This window comes from Myotis myotis, unplaced genomic scaffold, assembly GCF_014108235.1.
Source record: "Myotis myotis isolate mMyoMyo1 unplaced genomic scaffold, mMyoMyo1.p scaffold_m19_p_6, whole genome shotgun sequence".
NCBI lineage: Eukaryota > Metazoa > Chordata > Mammalia > Chiroptera > Vespertilionidae > Myotis > Myotis myotis.
Window position 1 is genome coordinate 37,648,619 of NW_023416368.1, and position 14,148 is coordinate 37,662,766.

The 14,148-nt window shown below is 43.0% G+C and overlaps 1 protein-coding gene across 21 annotated transcripts in view; it reads right to left on the reverse strand.

Annotated features, from left to right (window-relative positions):
* Positions 1 to 14,148, reverse strand: part of LOC118657633 (transformation/transcription domain associated protein) — a 112,815-nt gene that overhangs the window by 44,283 nt on the left and 54,384 nt on the right. For 20 of the 21 annotated variants that reach the window (XR_004968062.1, XM_036311894.1, XM_036311887.1 and 17 more), the window contains 12 exons: positions 13,693 to 13,812; positions 13,145 to 13,264; positions 12,337 to 12,501; positions 12,068 to 12,249; positions 11,696 to 11,894; positions 10,732 to 10,860; positions 7,361 to 7,627; positions 5,398 to 5,604; positions 4,223 to 4,381; positions 3,996 to 4,130; positions 2,622 to 2,732; positions 350 to 496 (listed from right to left, as the gene is read on the reverse strand). Coding sequence is in view for 20 of the 21 variants with exons in the window: in XM_036311894.1 (XP_036167787.1) it covers positions 350 to 496; positions 2,622 to 2,732; positions 3,996 to 4,130; positions 4,223 to 4,381; positions 5,398 to 5,604; positions 7,361 to 7,627; positions 10,732 to 10,860; positions 11,696 to 11,894; positions 12,068 to 12,249; positions 12,337 to 12,501; positions 13,145 to 13,264; positions 13,693 to 13,812 (1,941 nt within the window). In the remaining variant the exon portion in view is untranslated. The remainder of the gene's footprint in view (positions 1 to 349; positions 497 to 2,621; positions 2,733 to 3,995; positions 4,131 to 4,222; positions 4,382 to 5,397; positions 5,605 to 7,360; positions 7,628 to 10,731; positions 10,861 to 11,695; positions 11,895 to 12,067; positions 12,250 to 12,336; positions 12,502 to 13,144; positions 13,265 to 13,692; positions 13,813 to 14,148) is intronic. The other variant, XM_036311895.1, reaches the window with a different exon arrangement.

A 14,148-nucleotide genomic window follows, 5' to 3' on the forward strand; every position in this document is an offset into this window, starting at 1 on the left:
ACTGTTTTTGTGATTAATCACTATGCTTTATGTTCAATTTGTAACAATGAAAGTGGGGGTCACCACAACATGAGGAACTGTATTAAAGGGCCGCGGCATTAGGAAGGTTGAGAACCACTGCTCTAGAAAGTCAAGTTCCTCTCCTTTGCTTGCTGGACTTGACCTATGGTTTTTGCTACAGCTTGCAATTCCTCTGCTATTCTCTGGTAAAACAACTATTTTATTTTTAAGGTCAACAGCAGCCAGAAGACAAAGTGGAAGAGGCTACAAGTGGACAAAGGAATGGAAGATTCAGATTTTGGTGGCCCAGCCCCAAGCCCAGGCAATAGCAACAGACCCCCACACTTACCACACTCATCAGCAGCTTGTCGAACCACTGCAGTTTGAGCTCAGACTTGGACCACATGTCTGGTCGCAAGGCAGTTTTCAAGAGGGTCACACATCGGCGAGAAAGCACCTCCCCAGGAGACCCGGCAGTGTTGGTGTTGTCATTAACCTGGAAATTCATTCATTCAAGCCCACAGTTCACTGCATACATGTTTAGTCATTCCTGTGACACTGCTTCTTGCCCATGCCCCATGCCCTTGCATCCCAGCTGTCTACCTCACAGCCCCCTCCGCTCCTACCTGACTCAACTCAGCCCTCTTGGCTGCAGGGACCCTCCCTCTCCATTACATTGGGTCAGTGGTGATTTGCAACCATTTTTGTGATTGACTGATTAGTGTCAAGAGGCTCCCTGAGGGCAAGGATCCATGTTCCTCCCTTCTGGATCACCTAAGCCAGTGATGGCGAACCTATGACACGCCTGTCAGAGGTGACACGTGAACTCATTTTTTTTGGTTGATTTTTCTGTTAAATGGCATTTAAATATATAAAATAAATATCAAGAATATAAATCTTTGTTTTACTATGGTTGCAAATATCAAAAAATTTCTGCATGTGACACAGCACCAGAGTTAAGTTAGGGTTTTTCAAAATGCTGACATGCCGAGCTCAAAAGGTTCACCATCACTGACCTAAGCTGTGCCCAGCACACTGCAACAGGCAAGAAAGTAGTGATTGAATAGTTCAGTACATCGATTTTCAACTGGTGTGCCACAAGAATTTTTTAAAATGTTTTTATTCATTTCAGAGAGAGGAAGAAACATCAATGAGGAGAGAGAATAATCTATCGGCTACCTCCTCTACCTCCCCTGCTGGGGATCAAGTCCGGAAACCAGACATGTGCCTTGACGGGGAATCGAACCATGACCTCCTGATTCATGGGTGGACACTCAACCACTGAACCACACCATCCAGGCAAGAATCTTTAAAACATGCAATATCTGACTACTTAGTAAGGAGCACTGAACTGTTCTCCATTAGACTGTCAAATAAAAATATGACAACAGCCAACACAGCAACAGCCGTCCGGTATGACCAAATCAAAATTATACCTAATTTGTCAGATTGGCAAAAAAATATATTTGTTGGCGTGCCACAGAATTTCAATGTTAGTTTATGTGTGCCATGATATGAAAAAGGTTGAAAATCGCTGGTTTAGTAGGTTCCTTTCAGTACTTGGAATGCCTCAATACTCAATAGTATTGCAATTTTGTTTAGTAGTTATAAAAATGTAAGATTGCCAAATTTTAAAAAACGCAGGAAAATTTCATTTGCAATGTTTGTTTGAAATATAAAAATGAAGTTTCAGAAATAGATCCCCTAAAACTCCATGAAAACCGGTATTGATATGAGTGGTAAATAAATGCTTGCATTTATTTTTTTTATATTTTATCTATTGACTTGAGGGGTGAAGAGAGAAGGGGAGAGGGGAGAGGGGAGAGGGGAGAGGGGAGAGGGGAGAGGGAGAGGGGAGAGGGGAGAGGGGAGAGGGGGAGGGGGGAGGGGGGAGGGGGGAGGGGGGAGGGGGGGGGGGGGGGGGGGGGGGGGGGAGGGGGAGGGGAGAGGGGAGAGGGGAGAGGGGAGAGGGGAGAGGGGAGAGGGGAGAGGGGAGAGGGAGAGGGAGAGGGGAGAGGGGAGAGGGGAGAGGGGAGAGGGGAGAGGGGAGAGGGGAGAGGGGAGAGGGGAGAGGGGAGAGGGGAGAGGACATCGATTTGTTGCTCCACTTATTTACGCATCACTAGCTGCTTCTTGTATACGTCCTGACTGGAGTCTGAACCCTCAGCCATGGAGTATCGGGAGGATGCTCTAATCACCTGAGCTACCCATCCAGGGTGTAAAAGCATTTAAGTTACTAATGTTGTGTTGGACTATCCCAACACCTTTATGAGCTATGTAACTTGAAAGTAAAAATAATTTGCCCAAGATCATTGAACGACTACCATGTTTCACTAATACCACGATTCCATTAATTATTAGACATACCATTATATTATCACTGCTAAAAGAAAAAATATTTCTTAAATATCATATAAATTATAAGACAAGGCAGACTTCAGAATTATCAGCATGTCATGAAATCTGGTATGAAAGTGTCAGACTACCTGTCAGACTTTGGTTTGTCTATTTCTTTTCTTTCCTTTTTTTTTTTTACTAAACTGTCACAGATAACATTCTATAGTTGACCAAGTAGACTTTATTCTGAAAAATCCTTAATATAAGACATTCAGAACCCGCACCTGACAAGCCACTCGGATGAGGAAGTTCACCACGGTGTCCGTGTGCTGTTTATCAATTGGCTTGGCAAGAAGGGAGTCTGCTCCAGGCAGCGACTGGCTCCTCCCAAACACCTACAAGGACAGGAAGAGCCTCTCAACAATGCATTCCAGGGGACAGCACTGGCCTGTGCAGCCCAATAACAGGGAACAGATGCCATTCTGGGTAGAGGGACACCAGAGGCAGGACAACTAATAAACAAAGTAGCCACAAAGAAAGCAATGGGTCATTTGCAAGACTGGAAGGGAGCGTGGTCCAGGAAGTGAAAGGATGCTATCAAGGTACCTTTCCAACTGAGAAAAAGCCAGCCATGAGAAGATAGAACTGAGCCAGTGAGAGGTAATGGAGCCAGTGCACACGTCCTAGTGAGCACAGAACTGGCGTTTCTGAGGTGAGGAAAGGCCTGCGTGGCTGCAGCAGCATGAGCAAGTGCAGGGCATAAAGGCCATCAGAAGGGCAGGTCACGCAGGCACTGAAAGCCAGCGTCAAGGGAAAGGATTAGTGAGGGAAAAGATAGTCTGCTTTTTTTAAGTGTTTACATGAAATGACTATAATAGTCCCAAGAAGTCATGAAGATGTAGAGGTGTCGTGTACCCTTCATCCAGCTTTTCCTAGCTAGGATTTTGGAAAGAGTGTTTTTTGGTACTCTGCTCTGTTAAAAGTGTCATGAAGAGAAATAAAAGTGGAAGGTCTGAGAGGAACTGGGAGGCAGTTTCAGTAATCCCAGTGAGAAGGGACCAGGCGTCTGCTTGCACCACCATGGTGGGTACAGAATTGAGCAGAGGGTGAGGTATTCATGGCTGGGCTGCCAGGACTTGCTCTTGATCAGATGTGTGGAGAGAAGGAAATGGACAGATGGCAGATAGTTCCAGGTTTCTAATTTGAGTACAGGGTGAATGCAGGGCCACATGGTCCAGAGAAACAGAGGGAGTGGGAAGTAGAGTTCGCACCCACGGGCTCTTTTGGTACCCAGCTGCCCTCCAAACAAAACAGAACATGCTATCTTTTCTAAAACTCAATGCACCATGGGTGCATGTCCTCAATCAATTTTCTTGCCCCAAAGAGTTTCTCTTGATGCCTTTCTGCAAGTAATTAACTATGATCATCAGCACTCTAGTGATATTAAGTGGCACAAAGAAAACTGCATCTGGTAACTGGGAAACGCCTTGAGTCGGTAGCATGTCACTGGGTTTCTCTCTGTTGGGTGCAGCCTTTCTCTCTGGCACGGTGCTGAGCACTTAGCCCACGCTCAGAGTCCGTGAGTAAGTGACCACACTCCCACAAGGAAGCACAGAACCTATAACAGGAAGCACACGCCGTGTGTGCAATGATCTTACTGCGCTGATTGCTCCTGTGGCCGTCCTAAAGCGTTTCACTTCCTGGGCGGAATCCACTGACAGGCCTCTTTTAATGGAAGATGACACAGAGTTGACTCCTTCTCCACTGGAATTTGGATCCATATCTGAATCCGGCTTAAGAAACACACACATTTGACTTTACTAATTTCTGCAGAGAAGCGTAAGGAATACAATCAAGGATGACACAAGAGGGCTAACATCTCTACCTGCTGGTCCTTGATCCTCTGGAGCTCCCACTTGATGACAACCTCCGACAGGTCCACAGCCAGCCTTCTCTGCTCAATGGTGACGCTGGGTGTGAAGCCCAACCTCTGCATGGCACTGACCATGTGCTGTACCAAGTGGTGCCGCACGGGGTAGTACACCTGTGAGCACAAGGCTTGTGTCACACCGGGGACGTTGTGCTGTGACCACACACATACAACCTGCCTCGGTCCCAAAATACTCACATAAGCCAACCATAACTTCAGTGAGGAAATTCTCATTACCTTAGCTATGTGTTTATCACTTCCTCTGTCTCTGGTTGAGTCCCAATACAATAGTGTAACTCAGTGACTTAGTTCCATTTTTTTAAAATGTTGAAACACTCACCCGGCCGTGTGGCTAAGTGGTTGAGTGCTGACCTATGAAGCAGGAAGTCACAATTCGATTCCCGGTCAGGGCACATGCCCAGGTTGTGGGATCGATCCCCAGTAGGGGACATGCAGGAGGCAGCCAATTGATGTTTCTCTCTCATCATTGATGTTTCTATCTCTCTCTCCCTCTCCCTACCTCTCAGAAATCAATAAAAAAAATTTTTTTTTAAATGTTGAAACACTGAGTTCTCTTTAGGTAGAAAAGTCTAGTCATCTGTATCAAACTTAACACTTGCTATCATAATAGTTTAGCCATGCCAAGAAACAAATTCCCAATTTAAAAGCTGTAACAGCTTTCAGCTCAATACTACTAAATCCTTTCTCCTCTACCCAAAATTTTACAAAAATTATTTTCATATTTATGTAAATCCAACAAAGTGGGCAATTTAGCTACAGAAAGGAGATGCCAGCAACAAGAAAACTATTTTAGCCGAGTTACCAAAATCTAGAGTTAATGATGACTCCTCCCAAAGTTATCAATTTATGTGTATCCACTGTTAAATGAGAGTACTAACAAGAAAAATGCAGTCTAGACAGAAATACATCTAACACATTCTCTAAACTATAGCAATTTCCATGTTGATAAAGCCATACACACACACACATATACACACTAATCAATGGATCTGAAATACCTCTACTAAAAGACTGACCCCCTATTACTGCAGAAACTGAAAAATAGGCAAAATGTTAAAGCAAACGCCTGAATGTGCATCACACATCCATCTGCAGTCCTTCCTGTGTACCTTAAAATGCTGCACTATCAAGTGCAAAATATGAACCAGCTGGGGAACTGTGTGCCCCTCCTCCACAATGATCTTCCTTGTCCAGTGGGTCAGCATCTGGTGACCATCCTCCATTCTGGCTGGCACTGCCGGCGTCAAAATGGCCATCGCTTGTCTGACAATTGCTCGAGCTTCCATTGCATGGGCCTTGAGAAGACTGTGAAAAACCTAAAACGGGAGAGAAATCCTTACCTAAGATAAAAATAAAGGCTTTCAAAACAAGATAAAAACAATCTCTTAGAACCAAGGCATATTTTTTAAAAATCCCTCAGAGCTCTCTTATTGGGAAACAACATAGTTGCTTTCTCCTTCATTAAGTTTTGATCAATGAATACATTCATTGTAATACTGATTGCACACCTATTAGGGGCCCATGCCTGGCTAGGGTGGAATATTCCAGGACGAATGAGACCTAGCTCCCTGTAGACATCAATGTCTACCATAACCTATGGGAAGTCAGTCATTCACTCTGGCCACAGTATAAAAAAATGGAGTGAAAGGGGCCACGATCAGAGGTCATCTTACAACAGTTCAAGTGAGCAGTGAAGCACTTATATCAGGGGAACACAAAGACCACCCAATAGTACTGAGGGTGAAGGGACAGGAAGGGTCTTGGAAATCAACAGGACTTGCCCATGCCTCCATGCTGGGCAGAAGGAGAGGGTGTCACAGATGTCCCTCAGATCTCCGGCTGGGAAACTGGGGGAGAGCAGTGCCAATCACAGAGACTGTATTTATATCTCAAGTGCCTGTGGGAGGTGATGTCTGAGAGGCCACTGGCTTTATTGGGGCCGGGGTTTAACACCACAGATATTCACAAGAGGTAGTTGTCAGAGGGAAACAAAGAATGACCTCACAGAATCGGACAAGAGCGACTGCTTACCAAATGCTTAAAGGGAAAGATAGGCTGAGCACTCAAGTCTATTATTACATTGAATTCTTACACAGAGACAGTAACCAACTCACTCAGGGTCATGGAACTCCTTAGTAGAAGAAACAACTCAAACCCAGGGCTATCTGACATCAAAGCCTAAATCACTGAGGGGCTCAGGGAAGACAGGTCAAGATCATCAGCACAGTGGAGGACTTACACGATGAGGGTTCAAAAGTACCCACTATCTATAGCAGTGATGGCGAACCTATGACACACGTGTCAGAGGTGACACGCGAACTCATTTTTTTGGTTGATTTTTGTTAAATGGCATTTAAATATATAAAATAAATATCAAAAATATAAGTCTTTGTTTTACTATGGTTGAAAATATCAAAAAATTTCTATGTGACACGGCACCAGAGTTAAGTTAGGGTTTTTCAAAATGCTGACACGCCGAGCTCAAAAGGTTCACCATCACTGATCTATAGCAAAGTAATGGGCTGGGCCCTTGACCAAAATATTTTCTTTTTCTTTTTTTGTACAGATTTCAGAGAGGGAGGGAGAGGGAGAGACAGACAGAAACATCAATGATGAGAATCACTGATTGGGTGCCTCCTGCACACACCACACTGGGGGTTGAGCCTGCAACCTGGTCATGTGCCCTTGACCGGAATTGAACCTGGAACCCTTTGGTCCAAAGGTGGACGCTCTACCCACTGAGCCAAACAGGCAAGGCCGACGAAAACATTTTCAACGGAATGAAGAATTGAAAGCCAGAATGCAATAGGTGAGGAGCATGAGCTGGACAAAGAAGACACTTTGTTGTTTCAAAAGCAAGGCTGCAGAGGAACTCAAGCAGAGCAATAACTGGGGAGGAAGGAGAGAATAAAAAGTCATAGGAGATTTCAGAGTTTTTAAGAGATGAGCATTCCGAATGGCACTGGGAAAAGTCAACAGAAAAGGAGAGGTCACAATGGTATAGGAGCAGCATATACAAGTATGGAAATGCATCCAATTGTTGGGCAGACATGAGGGAGCCTCGCAAAGTACCTGTAGGACAATTTTCTTATGTATTGCAAATTTGGCAATAATGTGTGCCAGAAGTAAGTGCCCACTGTATTTGCAAGCCGGGTCTACACAGGCCTTGGAGAGCAGGCAGGGCCAGGCGAAGGTCATCAGGCGGCGCAGCTTGCTGTTGCGGTTCTTGTTGTTGTCGTGGATGTGGTGGGGGGCGTGCTCCACCAGCAGCGTGGCATACTGCAGGAGGTAAATCCTCAGCGAGTCCAGCATGTCCGCCTGCTTCTCTGGGTCCAGGACCTGTGGCAAAGGCAAGCAGAAAGGAATTCCTTTCTGGTTTTGAACTGTGTTACCTATAAAGGGTCATACACGTTTAAACCTTAAAAGCACACATACTTACATTTATCTATATTATTAAGTTTTCCAATGAGGAACCCAATAAAGACATATCAAGTTTCCTTTAACACATATGGATTAGAAATTCACTGAATTTATTTCAACCTGCAAAAAAGGGGCAGGCTTACAGTCAGAATGCAGTGAGCAAAGTGGCTTGATGTGGGAAAGAACTTCCTCTTTGATACAAGGTGAGTTAGGACTGAGTTTCTTATTTCCAGCATTTGAGATTTTTTTCTGGTCAACTACTAATTATCCAGCCCTTATTTTTCAGTATGAGGATCAAAAAACATTATCTGGGAAAAAATCTCTATTTTTTTAAAAATTGTTATGGTTTTCTATGTAATCAAGTATCTGATAGATTTTTGTGTGTGTTTCATGGATATAAGATTAAAAATGTACACTCTTTAAGGAATATTCTGCATGTCTCTATTGAATCAAGTATTGTAACTGCACTATCCAATTCAGCTAAATACCCTTACCTACTTTCTGCCTACAGACACATCTAAAAGACTGAAATTTTCCATCACAACTGTGTCTTCACTCGGGTCCCTGTACCCCCTAAGTCTTCCTTCCCCTGAATTCACTGCAGCCCCTCCCCAGGGCTCTAGCCTGACCAAGGCCATTTATCCTCATACAACATTCAGAATCTCCTCTTTGTGATGAGTCAGTAGGGAGTCCAAAAATAATTCCTTGGGCTCAGCTCGAATTACCTTGGGAGGATGGAAGTAGGGTCAAAACTGGAGGAAGAGACAAAGGCTACTTACAGACCAATAACCTGCCAATAGGAACAAGAGTCCACTCTACCTGGACCCCCGAACAGAACAGGCAGCAGAATGAGTAAAAACACTGCATCCTTCCAAAGAGCATCAATGTGCATATGGTGCGCTGCAGCCCTGGAATGGCTGTCGCTCACAGCAGGCCAACAAATAACCCACACACGAACACAAGCTAACACCCTCACGGCAAACACACCTGCCCATGAAGTTCAAAGGCCTAACCTACAGAGGACAGCCCAGGCTTCGTGAAAAAAAAATAGGGCAGGCATTTCTCAAAGAAATATTAAATCCCAAAATTCTCTTTAGGGCAAACTATAAACACTCATAAAAATGTAGACCTGAAAGCCTAAGCTAAGTTCAGACATCATCCTGCCACAAAGATGTTTCATTAAGTTGGCAATAAAGGGTCACAGCAGCAACTGTATCCAGTCTACTATTCTCACTGGCTTTTATAGAGTCCTTTGCAAACCTTAAGATGAGAAAAGTGAAACAACAACAACATTAAAACTTGCTGGGCCATCACAGCTCAGAGGTTGAGCATCAATCTATGAACCAGGAGATCAGGGTTTGATTCCCGGGCAGGGCACATGCTCAGGTCGCGAGGGCTTGATCCCCAGTAGGGGGCCTGCAGGAGGCGGCCTATCGATGATTCTCTCTCAATGTTTCTCTCTCTCTCCCTCTCCCTTCCTCTCTGAAATAAATAATACTTTTTTTTTAAAAAATCAAAACTCTACGGACCAGCAGTAGGGGTTTTTATAAAATTACTTTGAGGTCTGATTTTTCATTGAGATACATTGTTTCTCACTGGAATCTATTAATGTAGGGAAAAAAAGTTAATTTATTCCAAATGAAGCTGCCTTAAAAAATTCACTAATAAGAATTATAATACATGAAGGCTGGGGCTGGGGGGACGGGGCAGGCTGGGAGAGGACAATGGGGGGAAAGGGGGACATATGTAATACTTTCAACAATAAAGAATTTAAAAAAAAATTATAATACAGTAGGTCCATCCTCTCCCCCATGGTTTCACTTTTCCCAATATCAGTTACCCACAGTCTACTGTGGTTTGAAAATATTAAATGGAAAATTCCAGAAATAATTCATAAATTTAAACTGTGTGCCCTTCTGAGTAGCATGACAAAAATCTCTTGCCAGCCTGTTCCATCCCACCCAGGACATAAATCATCCTTCTGTCCACACTATATACACTGCCTGCCCGTTTCACTTAGTAGCTCATCCGGTTATCAGATCAGCTGTCAGAGTATCCCAGTCCTGTGTTAAAGTACCCTTATTTACTTAATAATGGTCTCAAGGTATAAGAGCAGTGATGCTGGCAACCTGGATATGCCAAAGAGAAGCAGTAAAGTACTTCCTTTAGGTGAAAAAGTAAAAACTCTCAACTTAGTAAGGAAAGAAAAAAAAATCATATGCTGAGGTTGCTAAGATCTTCAGAAAGGAGTCTTCTGTGAAACTGTGAAGAAGTAAAAAGAAATTCATGCTAGTTTTGCTGTTGCACATCATGCAAAAGTTTTAGCCACAGAGTGTGGTAAGTACTTATTTAGATGGAAAAGGCATTAAATTTGTGGGTGGAAGAAATGAACAGAAAATGTGTTGTTCCAGAAAGCATTCAGCCTATACGAAGACTTCAGCATGGAAGCCCCTGAAATGACACCAAGCCATATACTGCAATTAAAGATGGTGATTACACAGATCAAGCATAGGTCTCACATCATCATGAGAAGAGTGTGCAGTACAATAAGATATTCTGAGAGAGAGAGACCAGATTCACATAATTTTATTACAGCATATTGTTATAATTATTGTATTGCTGTTAATCTCTTACTATGCCTAATTTATAAATTAAACTTTATCACAGGTATGTATAGGAAAAACTATATATATATATATATATATATATATATATATATATATATAAAACTATATATATTTTTCCTATACATACCTGTGATAAAGTATATATATATGGTTCAGTACTATCTGCGGTTTCAGGCATCAGATACTGAGGGCTTAGAACCTATCCCTCCATGAATAAATAATGCTCTGCTATAAGCTAATGGAATCAGGAAAAATAAAAGCCTTAGGAAAATAAGCTTGTTTCAATGAACCCATCGCACACGTGTATGTGTACACACACACACACTCACTCTCTCTCTCTCTTTCTCTCTCATCTGCCAAGTTACTTTTCAAGCCAATATACTGCTAGTCAGTCACCTTGGTTATAAACACACTGGTGATGCTTTCTGGGTTATCGCCTTCCGGATTGGGAGGTCCTAAGAGCTGCTCTCCTTCCCCCTTCTCAAAGCTGTATAAGAAAGCAGGATTCAAGATATGCTGCAGAACCTACAAAAAAAAAAATGATTTACAATAATGGAAAAGGAAAACAAAGCCATGTTCTTTTATTTCTTTAATAAGGTGGGCAGGCCCACCAGTTTGGTCATATTGTAACCCATAAAGTTAGAACTCAATCAAGGTTACAACTGATAATCTTGACTTTTATTCAAACGGTCAATTGGAAAGGTAGGTTGAAAACTTGAGGAAAAGAGACATCAGTTTGTTTTACTTTTCTCACTTCCAACAAGTCATTTTCTAAAACCAAAGTAACCACACCTAAAACCTGTATTATTTTATTAACTAACTAGAGGCCTAGTGCACAATTGGGGATGGGGAGAGATGCGTGAGGTTGGCCAGCCGGGGAGGGACCACGGGAGGGCATGTCCAGCCCGTGTCACTCAGTCCCAATCAGCCAGACTCCAGCAGCAAGCTAACCTACTTGTCAGAGCGTCTGCCCCCTGGTGGTCAGTGCACATCATAGCAACAGGTCGACTGCCCCCTGGTGGTCAGTGCACTTCATAGCGAGCGGTTGAGCGGCCTTAGCATATCATTAGCATATTATGCTTTGATTGGTTGAACAGCTGACCAGTAGACCGGATACTTAGCTTATTAGGCTTTTATTACAGGATATCACCCCAATAAATTCAATTTAAAAAAGTAAAAGCTATGTTACTAACAAACTTCTTTCCAATACTGGTTCACTGTTGAATCTCTCTTATGGTTCTCAACAACGGCATTTTCCTCATAAATAGTCCAGATTACTATTTAAGTGTCAACAGAGACACAACAGAACATAAACAGTGTCCTCGGTTCCCTAGAATATAAGCTCAAACCCATGACTCACCTTGGCTTTCAGTTCATCTCCAAAGTTGGGGTCACTGAAATCCACAAAGTGAAAAAACAGGGCACGTTTTTGAGCAATGCTATAATTTTTGGGAATCTCTTCCTCCATATACTCTTTTAAGAATGTCATGTTGCAGAGAAAACGACCAGTAAAGGCTCGGAGCAGCTGGAACAGCAATTCTATGTCTCCATAATTCCTTCTGAAGGGTCAAATAAGAATATAGGTTAAATTGTGGAAAACCTCCTAACTTGTTTTAAATAGCTAAGTCATAACCATTCTCTATATCAACGAACCACACTATATGCAAATTAGTAAACACTGCTTATTGGATAAATTAAGTCACTTGATATAAAGCACAACATATATACCCACTTGCAATAATTCAGCAGACAATAGGCCAGCAGCTTGGGCTCCTTCCAGTTTGTGGCAGCCATGTTCTCCTTCCGGTGTCTTTCTTGAAAGGTTTCACTGATCCACACGCGTCTCAGCTGGCTCACCAGAGAATGCTGATTGGCCAGCCAGGAGTCATTGTTTTTAACTATAATACTTATGATCTGTCAAAGAAGAGACAATTAGGGAACTGGCAGGGCTCTCTGTGTTTCAACTTTTAAGATTTCAGGTATCTAATGGAGAGACACTACCTTGATGGCCTGAAACTGAAGGTCCAGGCGCATGGTGCTGGTGCTGGGCGAGCCAGGGCGCATGGCGGTCTGAGCGCCGCCGGGCAGCAGCAGGGTGATGAACCTGTTGGGGTTAGCAGCCAGCACATCTCGCAGAGGTCTGGCATCTTTGTGTTTTAAAAAACTCTGAAAACAAAATAAAACAAGCTGTTCTAAGCTAATAAAAAAAATCACAACAGATTTAGGTATTAACTCTAAGGTTCTTTCTAAATCTTTCTAAGCAGGCTAAAAAAAACAACACTGTAAATACCCTTTTTCAAAAAAAAATACTTTTTGGTGCGAGCGCTCCCTCACAGCGCACTGTGCACCTTTCCCCTCCCACAGGCATGCATTTCCTAAACTTGCATCCAAGGGAGGAATACGCCGCAGCAGTTCATCCCAGGCAAACCCCCTGACCCTGTCCCCTAGACCCCCTTTTCTCTGACTTCTTAGTGAGCCAAAGCAGCCCAGCCTAGGCTCATTTCCCCAGCTTTTAATAAATGTACTCTAAAATTTTTTTAAATGCTTTTTTACCAGTAATTACACTTTATGATTATGATTCTGATAATCCTAGCAGCTCATTCATTTGTTACCACCACCAAAATCTACAGAGAGGGATTCCTGGACTTGAGCTCTTTATATATACAACAGTGATGTTTCTAATATTCAAATATATTAGAGGAAATGAAAGCCTGACATTGAACAGTGAGATATGAATTTCAGATTCTGATAGTACACTGGTTGACAAAAATTTGCAGGGACACCCAACTCCAGCTCCTCGCGCTCCTACCATAAACATTCTGCTCCACTGAGGATCATTCAATGTTGCCTCCATCATGAACAGCTCCACTGTCTGGGAAGGGTGCCGAGTCAGGAACTTGATCAGAGGCTCTCTGAAGGGACTGCCAGCCTAGAAAATACATGATTAAAACATCTTCTCAGGGCTTGAGGCTTCTGTTGGTCTACCAACCTAACATGGTAGGAGTATACATTTCTTTTCCTTTTTTTGGGAGGCAGGGGGAGAGAGGTAGAACCATGGACTTGCTGTCCCACTCATACATGCATTCATTGGTTGATTCTTGTATGTGCCCTGGTGGGGGACTGAACCCGCAACCCTGGTGTATTGGGATGACACTCTAACCAACTAAGCTAGCAGCCATGGCTAGAAGTATACATTTCTCCCCCTTGTAACTGTTTATATACTAACAACCATAGCAAATAGTAATATCTAACATCTTTATATTTTTAAGATTAGTCTATCTAAAATATAACAAAGTGAAAATATTATAAGCAACAGACGGAGGAAGAATCAGGATTAATCCTATATTTGACCATTACCTCAATCAACATAGCCCGTTCTGTTTTCATCACAACCTCTAACAAAGGCTTGACCAGAGTTTGAGGTGCAGCTGGGATCAGATGAAAAAGGTTTATAATTGCTGAACAAATTTTCATTTCCTAATGAAGAAAATCAGAAATTACAAAATAGGCCAATTAATTTCACTAGCTAGAAATATCAAAATTACTACAGACCATACTATGGTCTAATTGCATCTGCAAGGCTAGCCACCAGAAGCAAAGAATTAACATGTAAAAAGCACAACTTACCAATCCCACATTATAGCTGTAGCCTAAAGAAACTAACTGCCCTTGGTCTTCATATTTCATCTCGAGGAGATGGGGGGGGGCTGACTGTGCACCCGGCGTGACTGGGCTGTTTGTCTCTCACACTCTGACTAGTGTTGGAAGTGGCCTGATGATTGCCTAGGCCCCTCATGGAGGAGGGGGTGACCA